Below are 20,053 nucleotides of genomic sequence, written 5' to 3'. Positions count from 1 at the left end.
TAGCACGTGAGGTTCCTCATACGGCAGGATCCTTCTGTCCTTAAAGCTGGTCATGATTCATTCATGAGGCGAGTCTTCAATTGCAACCAGCAACCAGGGAAACGAGCACAAGTTTCGCGATACTCGATGTCAATTTCTCGCTACATCCTTTCCAGAAACAAGTATTAGCATCAAGGTCGACGAAATTACTGGACGAATATTTCTACTCAATTGCGGTAACTAATTCTATTAGGACTTCGGTATTAACTGACAATGACATATTGAATGGGCTTAATTATTCAATTTTCAGACCTGAATGACAGAGTCGAAGGAAAAACAGAGACAGGGCCTGGGCGGTGTTATTTCATCGATTCGTGTTGCTTCAGGTAGATCGTACGAAAAACTATCGTGTCGAAAGGCCGGGGAAGGAAGCGGCTTCGACCTTCGACGACGCGAAGAAGAAACAACCCACGGATTTATCGACGTAAAGGTCAAGGCACTCGAGAGTATATGTATATCGAGTCGATGTCAAGGCCGACGTACTCGCCGAACGATACAACTCTTTGCGCGTGTGAATTTTTCATTGGAAAATCGGTCGGTTCAAGGTTTACGAACTGATGAGTCAGAAAGGAAGCAAATAAAATAACGAAAAAAGGAGAAAAAGATTATGAGATAAAAGTTAGGAATTTTGCGAGTGTGAATGAAAATATAGGGCTACAGAGGCATATATGTGTAATTAAATGATTAAATAGTCGCGATCTTACAAACAATCCACTCGCTATATACAAGCTATAGGTATGTTAAAAACATTCCCGTATCAGACGTAAATTCCTTCTTTCAACCTTCACGTTTGACTCACTGTCCAAACACGAGATATCCTAAGCACTTTAACCAGCACATCAACAAAGAGACCCAAAACGTTTCACCAAGACTGATGCTACTTACTAACACATTTTCCATACATACGAATACGAAAATTGCTATTGAACATATAAACGAAACGAGGTAACGGGAGAACATGCAATCTTCCTAGTGGAAAGCAATTCGAAAGAACAATGTGCCATGCGGAAAATGGTCGAGGTCCGTGTGTGAGAAAAATTCTCTGAGAATGTTTAGCGTGTTGTTAATGGTGAGTACATACAATCGGGGATGCGCGCACTTCGTGTCTAGATATCCCGTTGCGAGCTCGTTCCTGCCGCCGCTGTAGAGGCTGTTGCTCGCCAGCAACACACAAATACCGAAGATCCGGTAAGGATCGTTATCTCTCGAGCTTGCCCGTGCAAACGAAAGAAATGCGACCCGTTAAAATACGCGGCGATTCGTTCCTTCTCACCGTGTGAGACTTACGACGTGATGCGCGCGCATTGTACGCCATGCTCGATTTTTCGCGAATGATTACGTTCGAAAAGTAACGCGATTATGAGTAAAACGAGTGTTTACGATGATAACGTGATCGACGCCCGGTAACAGTACGTTTAATTTTGTTCGATCGAGGTAACAATTACGAAGCTATTATGTAACGATCGTATAATTTTCGTTTGCACGTGGAACTCCGACTCTCGGTTTCGAAAGGAAAAAGGAGAACGCAACGCGTACAATGCTCAAGGGGAACGAGGATCAACCATGCAGGTGTACGAGTAGAACATAACGCCAGGTACCCTGTTCCGCTATCCATAAGAAATGCAAGAAACAACAACTCCGACGAGTCGAGGTCGCCTAGAGCGTCTCGGGTTCGCAAGCCCATGGAATTCGAGGGGATCGTAGCCGTCGTCGTATTCTATGCCACCTGGCAGCGGACTGACAGCTGGTGGAGACCGACGAAATAGAAAAATGAAAACAAATAGATACCTGTAAGTTGGCAGATTCCCACCTGTTGATTCAGCGTCGACTAGGTTTTCTTGCGGTTGCTACGCGCGAGCCCGGTTCCAACGGACAAGCGATATCCAGGATGACGACCGGTCGTGGATCGTAGAAGGCACACAGAGTAAGTCGGAGAGAGAGGTTAGAACGATCGGTAATACCGTGAGAGCGACAGAGACCGAACGAGCACATCCACTGTTACACGCACAGCACGTTAACGCGCCGGCTGAATCCTGCCCCGCTTTACACCACGTGCGAGACTTTTCGTTAATAATAATCGACTGGTAAAACGATCGTGTTGTCACGGTGACATCGTCGCGGGGGCAGGTATAACGTTAATGCGCGAACAAGCGTCTTTCTTAGCGTCTCGTGACGACGACAGAAAGGACACCGTCATTCCACCGTCGAGTTTGGAACGAGACGCGTTCCTCGATCCACTCCGCGCGAGTGCTGATACACGACTGTAGCCGAAGTTGCACGACAGCATGACCGAGCAGAGGGGCCGAGAAACGGCGAACGAAGCCGAGTCGGCTCGACTCTGACCGACCACGGCCGAACCCACAAGATGGAATGCACGCGGACGGAAATCAGGCGGGATCGGAATCGGGATCGAGCTTGGGTTTGCGCTCCGGCTCTCGGGATTGGGCTCGGACTCTCCGGTTCGAAGCCGATCCAAGGCAAACGACCGCTCTACCCCGCTTCTTTCGTTCCTCCGCGCCGTACAGCCCCCACCGGTTGGTATAATCTATGTCTATTATCCTCCTCTCTGTGTTTCTTTATTCCCTATATACCGGCATCTTTGTCCCCCATCCTCCTCTCTCGTCCGTGATGTTGATTTTCTAGTTTGTTGTAATATTCGCCATGCGAAATTCGCAGTCGAGATAGATGGTAATTAACGTGCTGTTGCATCTAGACTGGTGTAGCGACCTTTTTTTTTTTTTTTTGCAATTTTCTAGTTTTTAATTATTCAGTTAATTCCCATGAAATCGAGAGCAAATTAAACCGAAGTTCGATTTCTTTCCGATTCCGATTCCGTCGCATTTGATAATTCTCAGCTTGACGATTGGTCTCTATCGAAGTCGTCGAAGAAGTGAAAGCAATTTATCGCGATGACGTTTTCACTCGCGATGTGGGTGTAGCGCAATTGTTGAAAAAGAAAGAACAGATAAAAAAGACGCTTGGAGGTTTCTTTCCGTGCGACGTTTGTTTTGTCGTGCAACCCGTGTCTCATTTGCATATCCCGGAATGTGAAATTGAAGATGATAAATAAGAGCAAAAGTCATTTAATGGCGAAACCCGGTACCAAGGTGCGGGATGAGACGTATAAAAATTCCTGGCGTATCGCGTACGCGAGACGATACATTTCTTTTCCGTCAAATCGAATGTTATCGTTAATCACATCGGATTGCCGCGACGAAGATAAAGTGGCTCCCTGACGAATTTACATTAGCGCACGGCGGCGATGTCGTCGAGAGATCCAGTCTTGCAATTAGAACGCTCGCTCTTAAGACTTATACGATGATATCGGAATTACGCGGCAAACCTTTTAATCCAACACTCTGTGATAATATGTTAATATTTCAAGGACTGAAGGAAGTCAACTTAACCTCCATACGGGTTGTACCGGTTCGTAGAGGAAGAAAGTTCCGTCGCGTTCTGATGAATCTTCTAAGCGCAGGTGTTGTTTATTCTTCGAAATTGTTCCACGTGGGCGGTAATATTTCTAGAACGCATACCAGCCAGCTTTATTTAGATCTAATCTCGTAATCGTGTCATTAAGGCCTTTTCTCGCGCGTTTCACTTCTTCGCAGGTTTCTTGACACCATTCGGTCTGGTGAACGATGGCAGTAAAACGAAATTCAATGATAACGGATTACCGTTCCTGTAGATACACCCGAATGTTTATCGTGGACATCGGTGGTCCTTCCACAAAGAAATGTACATTCTCGATACCATAAAACTCGTGGCGAGTTCTCTCGCTTCCTTCACCCACGCGGCCTCCGTCCCATAAAATGTGACTAAAACGCGGCATACCCGCGCGTTTATTACATATTTATGAGTATACTTACATAATACTGTCCGTGTACGTTTCAGTTCGGCGAGACTTTACGGGTCGGCCATGCCGTTTACCAATGTAACGTAAAAATTGCGATTTCGTATTTTCGAGGGACACGCACAATTCAAAATACACTCCTGTCCGCTAATGGATCTTTGATATCCATTTTAAGTCTCCCAAATCTTCCGTTCCTTCCTTCCAAAGCAGTCACAAAGGAAGAAAAATAATTCGAACAATGATCGATTCCTGTACACTTTTCGTAGAAAGTTTATGAACGCTGTTGCACTCCCACGTATTCAACATTCCTCTTGTTCTTGACCAGTTTGAAAATAAACAGGCGTCCGTGCGCTCCAAGTCACACACGAGCCACTGCGCATACCACCGTGCCACGTTCAGTAAGACGCTCCATCGTTTCATCGTCTTGCTGACCATCTGCCTTGCCTTTTGTCAAGGACGACGTTCGCCATACCACTGCTTGGAAGTTGAGTCAATGATCGCTACCATTAAACTATTCCTAAATACCCGAGAGCACGGCAGATGATCGACTACCAATCGCGTTTACTCTCGGTAACGGCCATCGAACAGAACGCGGCGTCCTGCTCATGAACGAGCCGCAGCTCGCTTGTTGCTCTGTTAGGCTCTCTGTCGCGAAAGAAAGCAAAGGTATGCGCAACCCGCGTGTCACTGTCTGCTTGTATTTAAATTGCTGTGCCACGTATCGATCCGCGGCATTGTCTGTTCGTCACGATACGTGTCACGCACGTGGCTGCCTGTTTCCGATCGTCGACTGGCTTTGACTAGAAGCACCGCGGAGAACACATCGGAGACATAGTTTTCTCGTTAATCACCATGATTACGCTATTTTCTCGTGGCGCAATCCCCACGGAAAGGCGCTTTTGTGTCCTGATGACCGGATCAACTGCCTCCGTTCCGATGGTACAGACCCGCGATTGCTAAATTCGGAATCTTCTCTCTAGGATTGTGCAATGTGACCTCCTTCGAATGGATTTCGAGATTGCATCATTTGAGAAACTGGGTCGAAGATTATTACAAGAACTTTCTCATCTTTCTCATATTTAGAGCAATCAGGATCGAATTTCAGAAAGAAATCTCGCATCTAAAGTAGAAATGACCGTTCTTCGTGCACTGACACTACGTAGATACTCCGAAAAGGTGATTTAGAGTAGACAAGCGTGGAGATCGTAATTTCTATCAATTTAACTAATAGGCGAGAAATTTCCAAAAATAAAATCACATTCGCTGCATGATTTATCGATCGTTTCATTTTATCCGAATTATCATTCCCCCGCGTCTCAAGTCCTCGTTTGCCGCTGCGCGAACCGTCTAATCTTCGCAACGCTGGTATTGTTATTTTGACACCCATTAAACGTCAATCTTTCCCTGGCAATTTGCCAGTTGTGACAGCCTCTTTGTGTTTCGCTATTTTTCGCGGCAATCGTACTTACACTCGCGACGCGCCACCCGGTACAGCTGTTGTTACGACATCGGTCACTCGGTATCTAATCGCGTTAAATTAATCCTATTCTTCATGGACCGATCGCGGGAACAGTGTGGTATAATTTTAATAGCTATAAATCAAGGGACGCGTATATTTTACCGCTATTTTTAACGGAGGGAAAAAAGGGAAAAAGGCGGCTTGGCAGAAGAGGAGAAAGAGAAAGCACACGTGCAGGCTCGGTGGCGCTGATTGCGAGAGGCACGCAACAATCGCTGCAATTGACCGCGTAATAGAAACGCGTTATGCAGTCTACGGTAGGGGCCGGTAGGATACCGGTCGACCTTGAGAATGGACATGATTCCTTAACGCGCGTTTTCCCTTTTACGGTTGGGTTCCGCGTTCGCGTAATTGCCGCACTATATTGCTTGATTCGCAAAATTTCAGTGGCCCGTATCGCCGAAACGTTAATCGCCTTGTTTCTCCCACCGACCAGTCACGTTCTACCGAAACAACGTTGCAACGGTATAATTTACCGTGATATCGTTCTGTTTCGGCAACTTTGCGCCTGCGTAAAAGCAAACGGTAACTTTTAAAGTTCCGCTCACTTACGACTTGTGTACATCGTTATTCCAGTTGGTCGAACGCGGCCACCCTTCGTAATCTCATTGCGAGAACAACGAAGCAATCGTGACAGATCGATCGTCCCATTTTGTGCTTGAATACGTGAGACACAAAGATACAGTGCAAATATATCGTAAAATCTACGTGAATCCGGAGAATTTCGTGATGTCATGAATAAAGCACGATGAAGTCCAAGAAGAATTCTTTAATCGAACTAGGGTGAGGTGGCGCGAGAGCAACAAAGGGACCCATCGGGATCTGTTACCGTGTACTTTTTATGATAAATAGATGAAAGTCCATACCGTAGACCCGGCCGTGCAACGAACGGCATGTATGCTAACTAAATGCAAATACATCAGATCTGCATAATCTGCCACGGAATTTCTCCCTGTGTTTCGCATGCCGTTGTCTTTGACCAGCCACTCAACTTACGCGGAGCGGCGTCTCGTTCGACGTGCCCTTCCTTGCTGGTAAAGTTCGACCCCGACGAAATACCAACACTCGGACACAAACCTGCTTTTCCGTTAGTGTCCCGGAAACGGTCACGAAAGAGTCACAAATCAACGGTCACGAATCAACGGTCAAAAATCCGGCGAAAAATGGGAAGAAATTTATAACATGAGTCTATGTGTCTGACGTTATCCGTGCTTCGAAGAAAATAGGGAGACTTTCTGGGAAGATCTACATGGGTGACGGTAGCCCCAGGTATACAAGACGGTGCGAAAGTGGAATCTTTAAGGAGGTAGAAGGAAAAGAATTTCCTTGGCGTATCGGTTGGATCGCGCCAGGTTAGCAGGTAGTAGACGATGAATACGAATTCTAACGGTCCGCAGAGGGGACACACAGTCGACGCTTAAGAATTAGCAAGTGCAACAACTGCGAGATGCTGGCGCTACTTTCATTACGATAAATAATGGAGAATAATTTTCCACGAGTAAAAACGAATATTCACTGCAGATGTTACAACGTATCGAGTATTATGCTCGTTAAATGATTTACAGACAAGGGGCGCGTTCGCGATTAACGGTCAACGAGCCGTCGATTCGTGAATGACGGGTATAAATAATCGTCCGATCAAGCATGTTCGAGCCCAGATTTACCGTGATTTATCTTTCTACGCGTCCCGGCCTTTTGCATATAACTTTCCGCTGGATTGTAGGGTAGCTTAATTGACACGTCATCTCTTTTCTTTTTCCACGGACGACCATTCGTCTTACCTTCCATCCAACGTTGGCCTTAAATCAATTCCAGCTACGGACAAATTACCAAAAAGAATTAATGGTTTCAACGCCGGTCCTAATTGGCCCGAAATCATGCGAACGAGATTCGAGCGCGATGTTCAAACGTTATTCCCGATCGATGACCGTGCCCTTTGGATATAAACAGCAGGAGATCCACCCTTGTCTGATTTTATCTGACCAACCAAAGTACGTTCTACGCCCACGTGAAATTAATAGGCGCGATTCTTTTCCGGGATTCGCTAGGGAGCGAGCTTAACGCGTGAGCGTACGGATAACCTTTAGAATATTTTAAATAATCCCGTTCCCGAGTAGGTGGACGAATGAATGAATGAAACTACCCACACGCTGACAATGAAGCGCTTTTGCTAATCTGAAGCTAACTCATCGCCGAGTGTAATGGCGATTATGAAACTCCCGCTACAAAGTTGTTTCGCGAACTCGAACGAGTCAAGATATATGGTCCGCGTTGTCAAGGAAACTCGAGAACTTAGAAAATTGAGCAAGATACAATATGAATTTTAGATTACTTCACGGAACGTTCGACTTCTATTAGTTAACTGTTCCGAAGGCGGATTTTTTAATATTCGAATGAGGGCTTTGTGATCGTTTTACATCGAGGGAAAGGTAGGTACGTGTTACGAGATATAGAAATCATTGTGCGTGTAATATCATTTCAGGATTATCGTTTAATTAACAAAGCGAACAGCGGTCCAAAGCGTTTACAGAGAGAGGGAGAGAGAGTTAGTATTCTCTCCAGCAATCAATTTATAACAAGTTTTCTACTTTCGTATCGCATGTACAGAAAGAAAATAGTGCTGAAAACTTTGAAATTAGTTACGTGCAAGCGATATCTTCGACGTGACGCCACGAGCTAGCAGGAAAACCACGTCACGCATACGACGAAACATAAATCTGCTAGAGATTTTCATGCAATTTCATGTTTCTTGCACATTCGCGATTCTATAATTAATTAATACGATTCTCAATGGGAAAACTTGTCGCCGCGCGGATAGAGAAAAAATTTCAAGAGATTAATACGTAGCCGTGATCATATGGACATATCGATCTTGAAATCTTTGTGGGCGGTCTGACACGACCGATCAAATTAATACGATTCCAAAGAGAATACGAAACTCCATTCGAATGCAGTGAGAAAGGTGATAAATTGCTTACGAGGTAAGCGAGACAGTTACATGGCTGTACAATGTAAAAAATCAGATGACTAGATTGAATTCTATAAATAGCGAAACTTTTTCTTCTACAATCGATTTCCGTTTTAACATAAATTTTTATTAGAAGTAATCGTTGTTTTTCTACGGATATGTCGTGCGCAACTGCTGATTTTTCTTCTGTTTCATTGGCTGGTATAATTCAATCTCCTGCTTGATCAGTTCGATCTTGGCTGTCAGTTCTTCTTTCATCATTATCATTTTCTGCATTTTTATCAACTCTTGCCTAAACAAAAATTCAGTGACATCGATCGAGTAAAAACATTTCATGTTCAATAGAAAATGCTTACTGAGCCACTAGAAGTCCAGCAGAAGTGCTTTTCTCGTTCAAAGTCTCTCGTATCTCATTGAGCGCCACATGAGCATTGTTTAGGCGTTCCCGAATTTTAGTGTTCACTTCGCGTTTTCGATCGAGATTCTTTTGCTCGAATTCTATGTCCTCCGCTATGCATACCTCTTTTTCCTTGTACTGAGCTACGCCATTTACTGTTTCCGCGATTCTGATCGAAATGTCGCGAGAAAAATCATCTAAAATATAACATAGTTCATACAGACGTACTTGATTCGAAGCTTTTCTAATTCACGGTCTCTTTCATCCAATCTGTCCTTGTAGCCACAATTGGCAATGTGAAGCGCCTCGTAATCCATCGTAGTCATTCCTTCTCCTAAAGTTTCAGCAGTTTTAAGTCGCATATTCAAGTCGTCGAGACGATGTTGAAGAAACACGTAGCCCTGGCGATCTTTGGCCAAGATCAAACGTCGTGTAGTCTGATAAAAAAGGTTGGGAAATTATCGTGGATTTAAAAGGAATGAATAATTGGTAGAACAAGCGAAAACACCTGTCGACGTATCAGATTGTCCATCATTTTCTCCGTGAGTTTCCTGCCAGTTTTCGAGAAGATTAAGCCAACGGATATTTCTTTCTGACGGTTGAGAAACAGTCCGAAGATTCGATCATCCTCCTCTTTGAGCGTCATAACCTTTTGCGTGTAATTCTGCATCTCGTATGTCAATTCCGAGTCCTGAGTCAATATCTCGTCGACCTGCATCTTGTATTTGCGCAGCGCTTCCTTGTATATCTCTTCCATTTGTTCGCGGGTCTTTGTGGGATCCGAGGGTGTCATACGTTGCTGAGTCTATCCGAACGATCGCTTATGCAACAAGAGGTCAAACTCGAGTGCCATTGTTCTTTTGCCAAAAGGGGCACTTATGTAATATGGAATGTAAAGCGTCGAAAATGATGAATCTGAGTATTGTAGCCTGACCTTCTTCATATTTCGAGTGACCCATATTTCCAACAGCCTATTTTTCCTTTTCAGATTAGATCTTTCGCATAGTAATTCTCTCAATTTGTCGATAATCATTTCACGTTCAGCCGGACTCTAGAAAAGAAATGTTAGGAACCTTTGTGTCATTTATTTCTTCTCCACTTACAACGCATCGATCATATTGTGTGCAAATATCCGGATCAAAAGTAGAAATACTGCGAGTAGCTAAGGACTTACAAGGATAACGATGGTTTATGCGCACCTCTATAGGTATCTCGGCAAACACGTGTTCAGATTCTACCGGACTCGGCGCTTCCTTTATAACCTTTTCCTCGATGGTAGAAACCGTCGTGGAAAGCGACATCTCCTCTTCACCTACTTCTTTCTCCTCGTGAAATTCTTCGTCCTCGTACCTATCATCTTCGAACGTATCCGTAATAACATTCCACGCGGACTCTGCTTCTTTTTCTGATCCCCTCTCCTCGCTTCGAGCTTCTTCCTCTTCTCTTTCAAACTCAAACTCTTCCAAAGAATAAGACACATCGAACTTATACTGTGTGATCTAACGAAAGAAATTGAAGAAAGTAATCGTTCGAGGTGAAAGAGGTTCGAAAGAATCAGAACGGCGTTTGATTTCTCATCGACACCTTCTAGATTTAAATACCTTGTCATCGTCGTATTCTAACGCAACACTAAAGTTTTCTTTATGCGGGGGTGGCGTCATGTTTCGGATAATCGAGGGACACGGGCACAGAAATTCAGCGTGTACGTAATTGGAGACGTTGCACCGTCGAGAAGAGAGGGATGGCAAACGTAGCACCTGAACGTAAGTGAATACGGAGGAAGGAAACAGCTGCGGGACGAAGAAAACAGTCGAACGAATTCGCCGTAGCTGGATCGACGCCTCCTCGAGAAGGCCTCGAGCAGCATGCAGTCGACCTTGAAGATCGAAGATGATCTTCCCTCTCGAGAGCGCGCTGGCGCGCGTATACGGTGTTGCTTGTTTAACTGCTCGCGCTGGTCTCGCGTCGGAGAAATGCTTGGGAGGAAAAGTTCCTCGCGGGACGTCGATTAAACCGCTGCGAGCTACCGGACACCGTCAGTGCGGATGCACCGCGTATCCTGCGGTGTGCAGGCTACGATTTCATCTTTCTATGTGCTTTATTCCACGCTGCCACGGTCTCCATGCTGATGTATGAAAAGTTTATTTATGGGAGACGTGGCTCGTTCGATCACGCGAGAACCGCGTGACGGTGGAACACAACGAGCTGAAACCCGACTATCATTCTGTTCGCCGGACGTTAAACGGCCAGGAATTAATAACCGGCGCATACGTGGCAAAAAGTCTCGAAAGGTACGACCACGCCGGGCGTTGTTCTCGCCTTTGTCGTTTATCGTTTCTCCTTTCTCTACCTCAGTTTGTTTTCGCGGTTCTCGCGTACACGTAGAAGAAAACGTAGACACGATTGTTCGAAGCAAACAACTCTCTCGAGAGAGAGCTCGAACGGAACGAGCCACCCAGCACAAGCTCGGATTCAGTTTCCCTTGATTTACCAGGCCCGCTTGGATTTCTGCGCTTCGAACAATTTATCGTATAGGATCTTTCCCTATTTTAATCGGGGAATCTCCGCTCGGTTGATAAATTGCCACGTTTGATTTCCCGAGTTCAGATTTCACCGACGATACGGGAATAACAGTAGTAACGGTGATTTGTCTTGGTCACTGTCGGTCGGCCGAATCGCCGATTACCATCTTCCTTCTGCCCTTCGTACTCGAAAAACTAAATCACGCTAAAGTTCTTCACGCGTGTATCTTTCGCTTTTTATAATCTCGTAACAGTGCGTTCACGCTTCATCGGGAAAAACATGCGGAATAACGAAAAGGTGCGTGCATTCGACCAATACTGGTCTTTGCTTTACGAACGGCCCTACGAGGATTAGATCTCGTGAAAACGAAGAAAGAGGAACGAGGCAACCTGGCAAGTGAACAAGAGACAGAGACGGAGAGTGGGGTACTTGAGGCCGCGTGGGCCGCCAAGACTGCATTCCTGTAGGATCAAGGATCCCTGCTTGAGTCGCTTATGTGTAAGTACCTTCTGTGTACGTGTCTCTGTACCCTGTCTGTACTGGTGTAACTATGTACTTGTGTCTCGATGCCAGGCCGTATGCACGAGCACACGATTACACTCGGACTCCCCCTCACGAGCGTGCACACATACGCAGTTAGTGCGCGAATGGTCGAAGAGGGTCGTCGTTGTGGCCATGGTTCGATTGTCAAGTATCGAATCCCCGCGGCTTTTTTCCCCGCCACGATATACATGCCTCGGTGTGCAGTAGGAAGAAGAAACAAGTTTTTACATCCCGATGACACTGACGTACCAATTTCCTGAGTTCCAGTTCCCGAATCTTTATAGCCGGCGGACAGACCGCGACAAAATTTATTGGCCGCTCCGGCGAACGTTTCGTGCGCTGCCAGTACACACGCAACGACTGCGCAGCCAGCTGCCCAGGGTCGAGACCGAAAAGAAGCGGACGCGTACACGCTCGATGGATCGATCGTTTTAATAAGAACCGTACGATCGACTCTCAACCCGGGGCCTTGTAAAAATGCCATGCTGCTCGCTATCAATAGCCGCCGTCGGAGGAATTCAGAAAATGTCACACGGAGGCAGAACGAGTCGTAGGAGTTGTAGCCAGTGTTTCAAGAAAGCGACAACGTCTTCGAAAGGAATCGAAGGTGGAGAGGAAAAAAGCTGCTCGAAACGGAGAGAACAAGCTCGTTGGCGAGCCAATGACGAACGTGCTTTGACCGGTGTTTAACGAGTTAAGTCACGAGAACGCTCTAAGGACTCATCAAGGACGATCATCGAAAATAGTAGCCGCTTTTCCATATTTCGCGTGATCGGTACACGAGTGTGCGCGCGTGGTAAGAGTGGCAGAGGTCGTATGCTCTCGCGCGCATCCCAAGCCGTTCGTTGGCCTTTCCACGGATTTGATTTCCTTTCAAATCGACGCCGTATTCCTGGCTCGTCCATGCAGGCTGCGCCGATGGAAACTGGACTGACTGGGTTTAACGGCGCGTCTTTAAGCTCATGTCGGTGCCGGTCGTACGCACGTTGTGCGTGCACGCGTGTACCCGTGTGGCCGAGTGCGCCACCGCGCGCTCTTCTACAAGAGAAGGAGACCGCCGCGAACGCTGGAAGAACGTGTGTGCAAGTGTGCACACACGAGAGTCCCCCGAGAATGTAACCACGTCGAATCGCGTCGTGCGTCAAATAGAACGCAACGAGAGAGAGACGATCCGCAGCCTGCAGCGGATACCATTGTGGCCGGTTGCATAAACCCGCCATCTTGGTATCCTCAAGGACGCGCATCGAATCCTAAGGTCAACGCACTCGACTCACATCGGGTGCCCTCCACCTCCACCATGCTTCGTCGTTGTCGACTTCTTCTTCTTCTTCTTCTTCTTCTTCTGGACATCTTCTCCTTCCTCCTCTTTTTCGCCGATCTCCCCTCTCTCTTTCTCGTTCACTCTCTCCCCGTCTGTCCCTCTCGCCGTGCTTGCTTTCCTCGTCGTTTCCCCTCTTCTTTCTCCTGCTCGTTCTCGCGACCGAGCCAGAGAATCTCATCTGGCCACGAGCGGGATGTCACTGCCATTAATCCCGCCGATACGGCCCTGGCCAGGGTCGAACGGAGCCTCGAGCCGTCTTCCTCGTTTTCTTCATCTTCTTCTTCTTCTTCCTCCTCTGCTGCCTCTCCTGTTCCGATCCTGCGACCTCCAGTTCTCGTATAGAATGATAAACGCAGGATATTCCGCGAACCGTATCCCCCGTATAAAGCAGTAGGTCGTACGTGGGTCGCCGTTCAATCTAGGCCGATTAGACTGGAACTCGGTGTTCGAGAGAGCTACGGCGACGCAACGTTTCCGATTCGAACGTCGAAAAAGATACGAATTCGAGTTACGAGTTGAAAACTTACGAAAATGGAATATCTAACCGTTTTTCCCTTTTTGCTCTTCCGACGTTCCATTCGGTTGCGTCATGCTATGCCCGTCCACGTTCGTTTCACTCCGAATCTCGTCCGAGGAGGTTCGACGAGATCGGAATTCAAATTTTTACGTGGCGGTCACAGGGGTACGCGACTCGCTGCGAAACGCGCCGGCATTTATTTTACGTAAGATCAAGCGCAGCGAGCAATAAAACTCCGGAACACGTGAACGGCCGAAACCTCGGGCTCTGTGAAGGGTGGTGAGCAACTTAGGACCCATGTCGGTGACCTCTTATCGGGGGAACCGACCTCTCCGGCCTAAGGTCGGCCAATGGAATTGCCCAGAGCGAACACGAAGGTGTTAAAGCCTTTGGAGTAGCCGTACGAACACCAAGGGGACAGGTAAATCCTGGTGAGTTCAGGGCAGCTAACATGTGCAAAAGAAACCAGAAGAAAAATCAGCAGCTGGGAAGGCGAAGAGGAAGAAGAAGCAGAGAAAGAAGGAGAAAAGGCGTAAGAATAAGAAGAAGAATAAGACGGCAAAGACGACGATGCAAGAGCTGACCCCAGCCATCTTGGCCCGCGGGGTTATTCTATTTATATCTCAGCCTTAGCTATATTTAGCTCACGAGAGCCTGCAGGAAAGCGAATGACGGAGGAGAGAGTTTAAGGGCGAGGTGAACGGAGAAAGAGGAAGATAAAGAGAGAGTAGGGAGAGCATCGAAGGGCCTTGTCGATGGCAGGAGATCGCAAGGAAGGGGGAGCTGGCCCAAGAGACTTCGGCAGAGAAAGGAAGAAGAGTAAGTGTTGCCTGACGCGAACGTGTCAGTGTAATTGGCCTAACGAATACGTTAACACACCGCCGAATCCGGCTATTTTGTGACGGTGTATTGGAATATGTACACTCTTACACGCTTCTCGAGTATACCAAGCGCGTACATGACGGTTTTGGCCGCGTCGATGAAACGCGTGTGTACAGGCACAAACCTTGGCTCGCACCTGCGCGTTGTAAGTAGGTGCAGCCGCGTCGTATCCGCGAGCGTGGCTCGTGAATAAACGCGTGAGAATACGTCGTTACTTAAAAGGTTTTTTCGATGGTAGCAGACGCATTAGACAGGCACGCGTGCGTGTACGTGAGTGAGTCGAGCCGGTGACAGGTATAGCACTTTCCAGTGTCGTACGTTGCATTGACGTGGATACATACCGAGACGTCCGCCTCCGATTGTACGATATTCTCGTGCTTTATAGAGCGCGCTCACTCTCGCGAGCCAGGCGCGTAATACTTTTCGCTGGAGAGCCAGCTGGAACAGCTCTCGAGTCATTGTTTATGCGCTGGCCGAACATTAATAAACAACCACCGAGCAGATATGAGAGCGAGAAATATGTGCTCTGTGCGCTCGCTTTTTTGCTCCATCAGACTATTCGATCGGCGGCACCGTGACAGCCGCCGTCGCGGCGGCTCCCTTGGTGTCGTTTCAGCGTTATCGATCCCGCTGGACGGTTGTCGATCACCGTGTCGGTTGGTTCCGCGGAGAATTTCCCTATCGAAAGAAACTCTGCCGTTACTTTCATCCCGTGTGGAAGCCGACCTATGTATTCGATTTCTCGGTGTTCTCGCCAGGTAAGAGAAACGCATTCCCGAAATTGCAGGATACTCAGAAAGTCAACGAGAGGCAGCAACAGCGACGCGATAGACAGCTGACCGTCTTCGGGGCGGCAATATACCCGTGTCGGGCTATCGAGGTTATCGCGGTCTCCGCCGTAAATTCAGGGCCCAACAACCCTGCAATTCGCCTCTCTTTCTCATCCTCTCTCGTTCTTCGTCTCACCTTTTCCATCTTTCCTGCTTTCTCTGGCCATGCACACAGCGAGGACCGACGAACTCTGCCTACATCGGTATTTCGCGGGCTGCGCGAGCACAGATCCTCTCCGTGACGGGGAGCATGGCTACGTGCAGCATGAAGAGGACCTTATACGAAGGATGAGTATGAAGACAACCATATATCCCAGACGTACATACTAGCCGCATACCAGTCGTGGACACTTACAACCGACGTAAGGATCTAGCGTCTTACTATGGTCGTGATGACCGGACATTCGCAGGGGCACAGGCAAACTGCCGCGTTAAATCATCCTAGTCGAGAGTGGTTTCATCTCGAGGACTATGAAAGGAGCGTCGATATGTATCTGAACACGGGGTGGCGGTTTTCTTTGCTCGTTCGCGCCGGCTGGTTATGGGGCCGGCGTGCGCGAGAAAATGGCAGGAAAAAGGTTGTCGAGAAGCGAATATCGAGACGGCTCTTGTGATCCAGTGTAATCCTGTTGATATTGTTAGCGTAGAGATACAAAGTTGAAGTATACTCGAGTACCGTCTGTCTGGTTGATGTACCCGGTTCCAGAGTACCCGAGGTTGATCCAGTTCGAAGATAAAAATGAAAGAAGACACGTGGAAGCAAGAGCTACGTCACAATAGCTAGTACAGAATAGAATATTATTCTAAAATAGACGCGACGCATCCAAGTGCAAGTACCTTCGTCTCTATGTACCTTCCAGTGTTATTGATTAAACTGACTGTACTCATCGAGATTGGACATCGCAGCTCGGCGTCCGTGTTCGAGGAAGTCGTCGAGAGGAACATACGCGTGCAACGCTCGGCAAAGCTTAAAAATCGGGGTTACACCCCGCGGGGTGTATTCCTCCACAGGAAATTGTACAATACCGTGACTGCGAATTCCGTGTGTTGCAAGCGGTCAGAGCCGACCAACAGAACCGCGATTCGAGGCTTGCGCGGCGTGCCGCGTGTTTTATAATTTCATCGAATGAATTGGCATTAAGGTCTGTCGTAACGCGCGTGTACAAGCGTCGGCATCTGCGCTCGTTCGGTGACTCGGCACTCTCCGCGAGAAACAATCTGCCTGACTGACGTGCAACGAAAGTACGGCAATTTGCAATGCAATGACACTCTTTCCTTCTTTTTTCTATCTCCGAGGAACTACGAAACGCCCGTCGGATTTCTCAGCGGTGGAAAGCGATGTCGAAACGAAATCTCGAGGTCGTCGTCGTCTCGTTACGTTCAGGACGATGCACTGTTCGCAGCGGAACACGCTTCCGTTTCGACGCATTGTGGCGCAATCTGCCAGTTGATGATTCAATGCTCGTGGAGGCTGCGCTCGCGTCCAGGACCCAACACGTGAACGTGGGGAATCTTAGTCGCGAGCGACGCACGGCCAACGACTCGTTTCGTTTTTGTCGAAAGCCGTGTTGGGACGAAGGGTGTTGAACGTGCCGCGGGCTAGCCTTCGTAATTCCCTTTTTCGACGCGTTGTTCATCATCGGGAGAAGAGAAACAGCTTCGTCTCCCAAGTGGAGAGGCTTCCGCGAAGTTCCCGCGACCGCCGAGACGAGTCCCGGACAAAAAGGAACGATCGTCTAACCGTGCTTCGAGTAGCGATTCCCTAGCGCGGGAAAACCACCGCCGCGAAGAAGAAAACCGCCTCTGGCGCGAGTCACCGCGTGAAATTAATTGCAGCGGCTCGGTGGTCGTTTATTACAGCGATATAAACGTGGCGGCGTGAGCGTTCGAATTTCTTGCAACTTTGAATGCACCGTGTCGTTTTTGATAATAATAGAACAACGTATATGTAGTACCTTTAATGGACTAAGAGTACTGTAAGAACGGGTTTGAACATTTGAAAAGGGAGCAACCAGGAATCCAGGTACTGTTAAAACCAGGCGCAAAAAACCTATCATTTGTCATACATTTATTCGTATAATTATTTACCACCACTATACGAAACGTCCCGTGTATAACTTGGTCGAGTCCCATGTAATGATCAAGTTTTCAATTACGTCTAGTCCCGAAACACGAACAAAGCGACGGTTACTCACGAGGCGAGTGGGCTTGAACAAATTAAATTAATCTCGCCACGTATCTGCGGTCGTCGTAGATCAGAAAGATGACTCTGTGGTTTGCATCGACCACGGTAAATCGCTGTCTTGCACGCGGGTCTCTTCCCGCGATGCCATTGCGTTTGACGGAATTAATTAGAATTTTCGCTCACCTTTTACGACGTTGCCGGCCCTGCTCGTGAATCTCGTTCAGGGAATGCCTGCGTCGATCGCGATTTCGTTTCTTCAGTGTCTTCCCCTCGCTACCATAGATCGGCCCGCCCCTCGTCAAAGTACCAAGGTCGCTGAAGGTGATCTTCTCGTGATGGTTCACGCTGGCGCATCGTTGTCGATCATGGCCTTGAAGCTTCACGGAATTCCCGTGGCCAGCCTTTCGGCCGCCATTGTAAGCATGCCGACCGTGGTCCCTCGGCAGACTACAGTACAGATTTTGCGAAGTATAGATGGTCTTCCCGAAGGGCTTTTCGTTGCCGGCATTCTCAACCGCCACGCCGCTGGTCATTTTCGTAGCAACGCCGCCGTCTTGACCGCCCTTCGAGCCGCCTCCTAAATGTTCGCGCAGCCATTTTCCCAATCCTCCGCCACTGCTACCGTTGCCAGCCTCCTGAACCGTCGAGGAGTCCCCGTTCTTGCCTCTGAAACGAGTAAAGTGGGTTCACGTGTTGAGATACGTCTACCGAACGCGGCATACCTATATCGCAGGTAAAAGTCCATCCCCGATATACACATAAGGCTATATACGAGTATCTGTTACATCTAGTCAGTAAAATAAATACACATCTATGATATTTTACTTTTTCCTCGAGAGCATTATATGTATTTTATAGTTTAAGTTGTGCAAATATTGCGGGAACGTTGTAAGATTTCTGATCGTATAACTAATCATAAACGACCTTAATTTATCATTGGGAGCCTTCCAAACGTCTTGGAATAACATTTAATCAAGCCTTGAATGCTCTTAAAGTAAGTTATTCGCTTTGGAGTTATATCCAACGATCATCAACGAGTAATTTTTATATCGTTTCTTCTTCCATCGTTCTTTCGTGACGAAAATCGAGGGGCGCAAGGTCTTGGTTTTATGGAGAAAAACGAGAAGCGCGAACGTGTTGGCTCGTAAAAATGAGCGTGCCGAACAATCGATGAAAGGCAGGAAAAAGGGAAATGAAGCGGCTTGGATCGCGAGCCAGCCAGTTCGAAACAGAGCGTCGCACAATAGAGATGCAATAATGGCCTCGGTCCGGCAGTTTCGATTTCAGCGTCGAAGCCGGCGAGCCGATGAAGAAAGGCCGTGCATGTAACGAGACAAAAAGTGAAGAGAAGAAAAAGGCCGGTGGAAGGGGAGAAGAGGCCAGCCAGAAGACGAACGAGAGGCGAATGAATGGCACACGGCCTCGGGGGAATCAGGGCAACTGCTTTATAATAATAAGGGCCATGTAGGACGAAAGAGAGACGGAGAAAGAACGAGGGAAGGGTTTCTGTGTAGTTAGGACGCGGTGACCTTGGCAAGGTCATCGCTACTTCTGGCCATCGCCGCTAGGAGACGCCACCGCGTGGCTTGGTCTCGTCTTACCATTACCTGACTTTGGTTCTTCTTTATCGATGATTCTTTCGCTAGGCCTTCCTTTGTTCTCGTTTTTTATCGAATCATTGTGCTGGAAAATCAACCGTGGTACAATTACTCGTGCGATACGATAGCAGAAAACTTTTCGAAGGTTTCGTTCGAAGCGAGTCAGGCACGGTGAAGCGGATGCAGAATTGGCGAACCGATCTCGAAGAAACGCTAACCAATTCTTCGCGTCATGGTTATTATCTTGATTTATGACGGGCCATGGTACCATCGAAAACGATCGAGACGTTGAACCGTTCCAGCAGATAAAACGTACTTGGCGATTCGACGAGACGAAGCTTAATTAATTGCAGCAAAATTAATTAGCCGTGTAACGCAGGTTACTTAATTGACCAGCGAAGAGCGAATCTTAGGCATTCGTGATAAGAGGACAGTCCACCTCGTCGAAAGACTAATCGAACAGCGAGATCTCGACCTCGGTCAGATGGGAAAAAGAGGAAGAAGGAAAAAAAAGAAATGAAAGATACGGCAAGGAGCCAAGTGTTCGAAATGGAACGAGAAAGAGACGATTGGAGGAAAGGAGAAAGAGACAAGAGCAGTAGCCTCCAACCACGAGTTTCGTGATTCTCTGCGTATTACCCAGTGTGTTACGCCACTGTATAAAATTCCGGTTCTGCAGCCCTCTCCGGAGACCGTTCGCGTACTCGTTCACCCCCCACGCTGTTATCTCCTTTGGCTTTTTTCCTGTAGTTCGTTTTTGTCCCGGGCTCCGCGTGCTGCTCTTCCTCGGCCCAAAAGCGAGCACATTATCAGAGACCGCTCGTGAAATTTCGCCTCGGCCAATCAACGAGCTCGTCAGGTGTAAGGCGATTCGACCG

The 20,053-nt window shown here is 47.6% G+C and overlaps 1 protein-coding gene across 3 annotated transcripts in view; it reads right to left on the bottom strand.

Annotated features, from left to right (window-relative positions):
- Shrm (shroom) overlaps positions 1–18,217 on the bottom strand; it is a 143,184-nt gene extending 124,967 nt beyond the window's left edge. Inside the window, exon 1 of one of the 3 annotated variants that reach the window (XM_072016290.1) lies at positions 17,761–18,217. In XM_072016290.1, coding sequence (XP_071872391.1) covers positions 17,761–18,110 — 350 coding nt within the window. In that variant the 5' untranslated portion in view covers positions 18,111–18,217. Of the gene's footprint in view, positions 1–1,827; positions 2,308–17,760 lie in introns of those variants that run through there. The other 2 variants (XM_072016299.1, XM_072016308.1) reach the window with 2 other exon arrangements.
- Positions 18,218–20,053: the final 1,836 nt, after the last annotated feature.

Source organism: Bombus fervidus, chromosome 2 (assembly GCF_041682495.2).
Source record: "Bombus fervidus isolate BK054 chromosome 2, iyBomFerv1, whole genome shotgun sequence".
NCBI classification, from domain to species: domain Eukaryota; kingdom Metazoa; phylum Arthropoda; class Insecta; order Hymenoptera; family Apidae; genus Bombus; species Bombus fervidus.
Note: the sequence above shows the minus strand (reverse complement) of the source record. Positions and strands in the feature narration are given on the sequence as shown.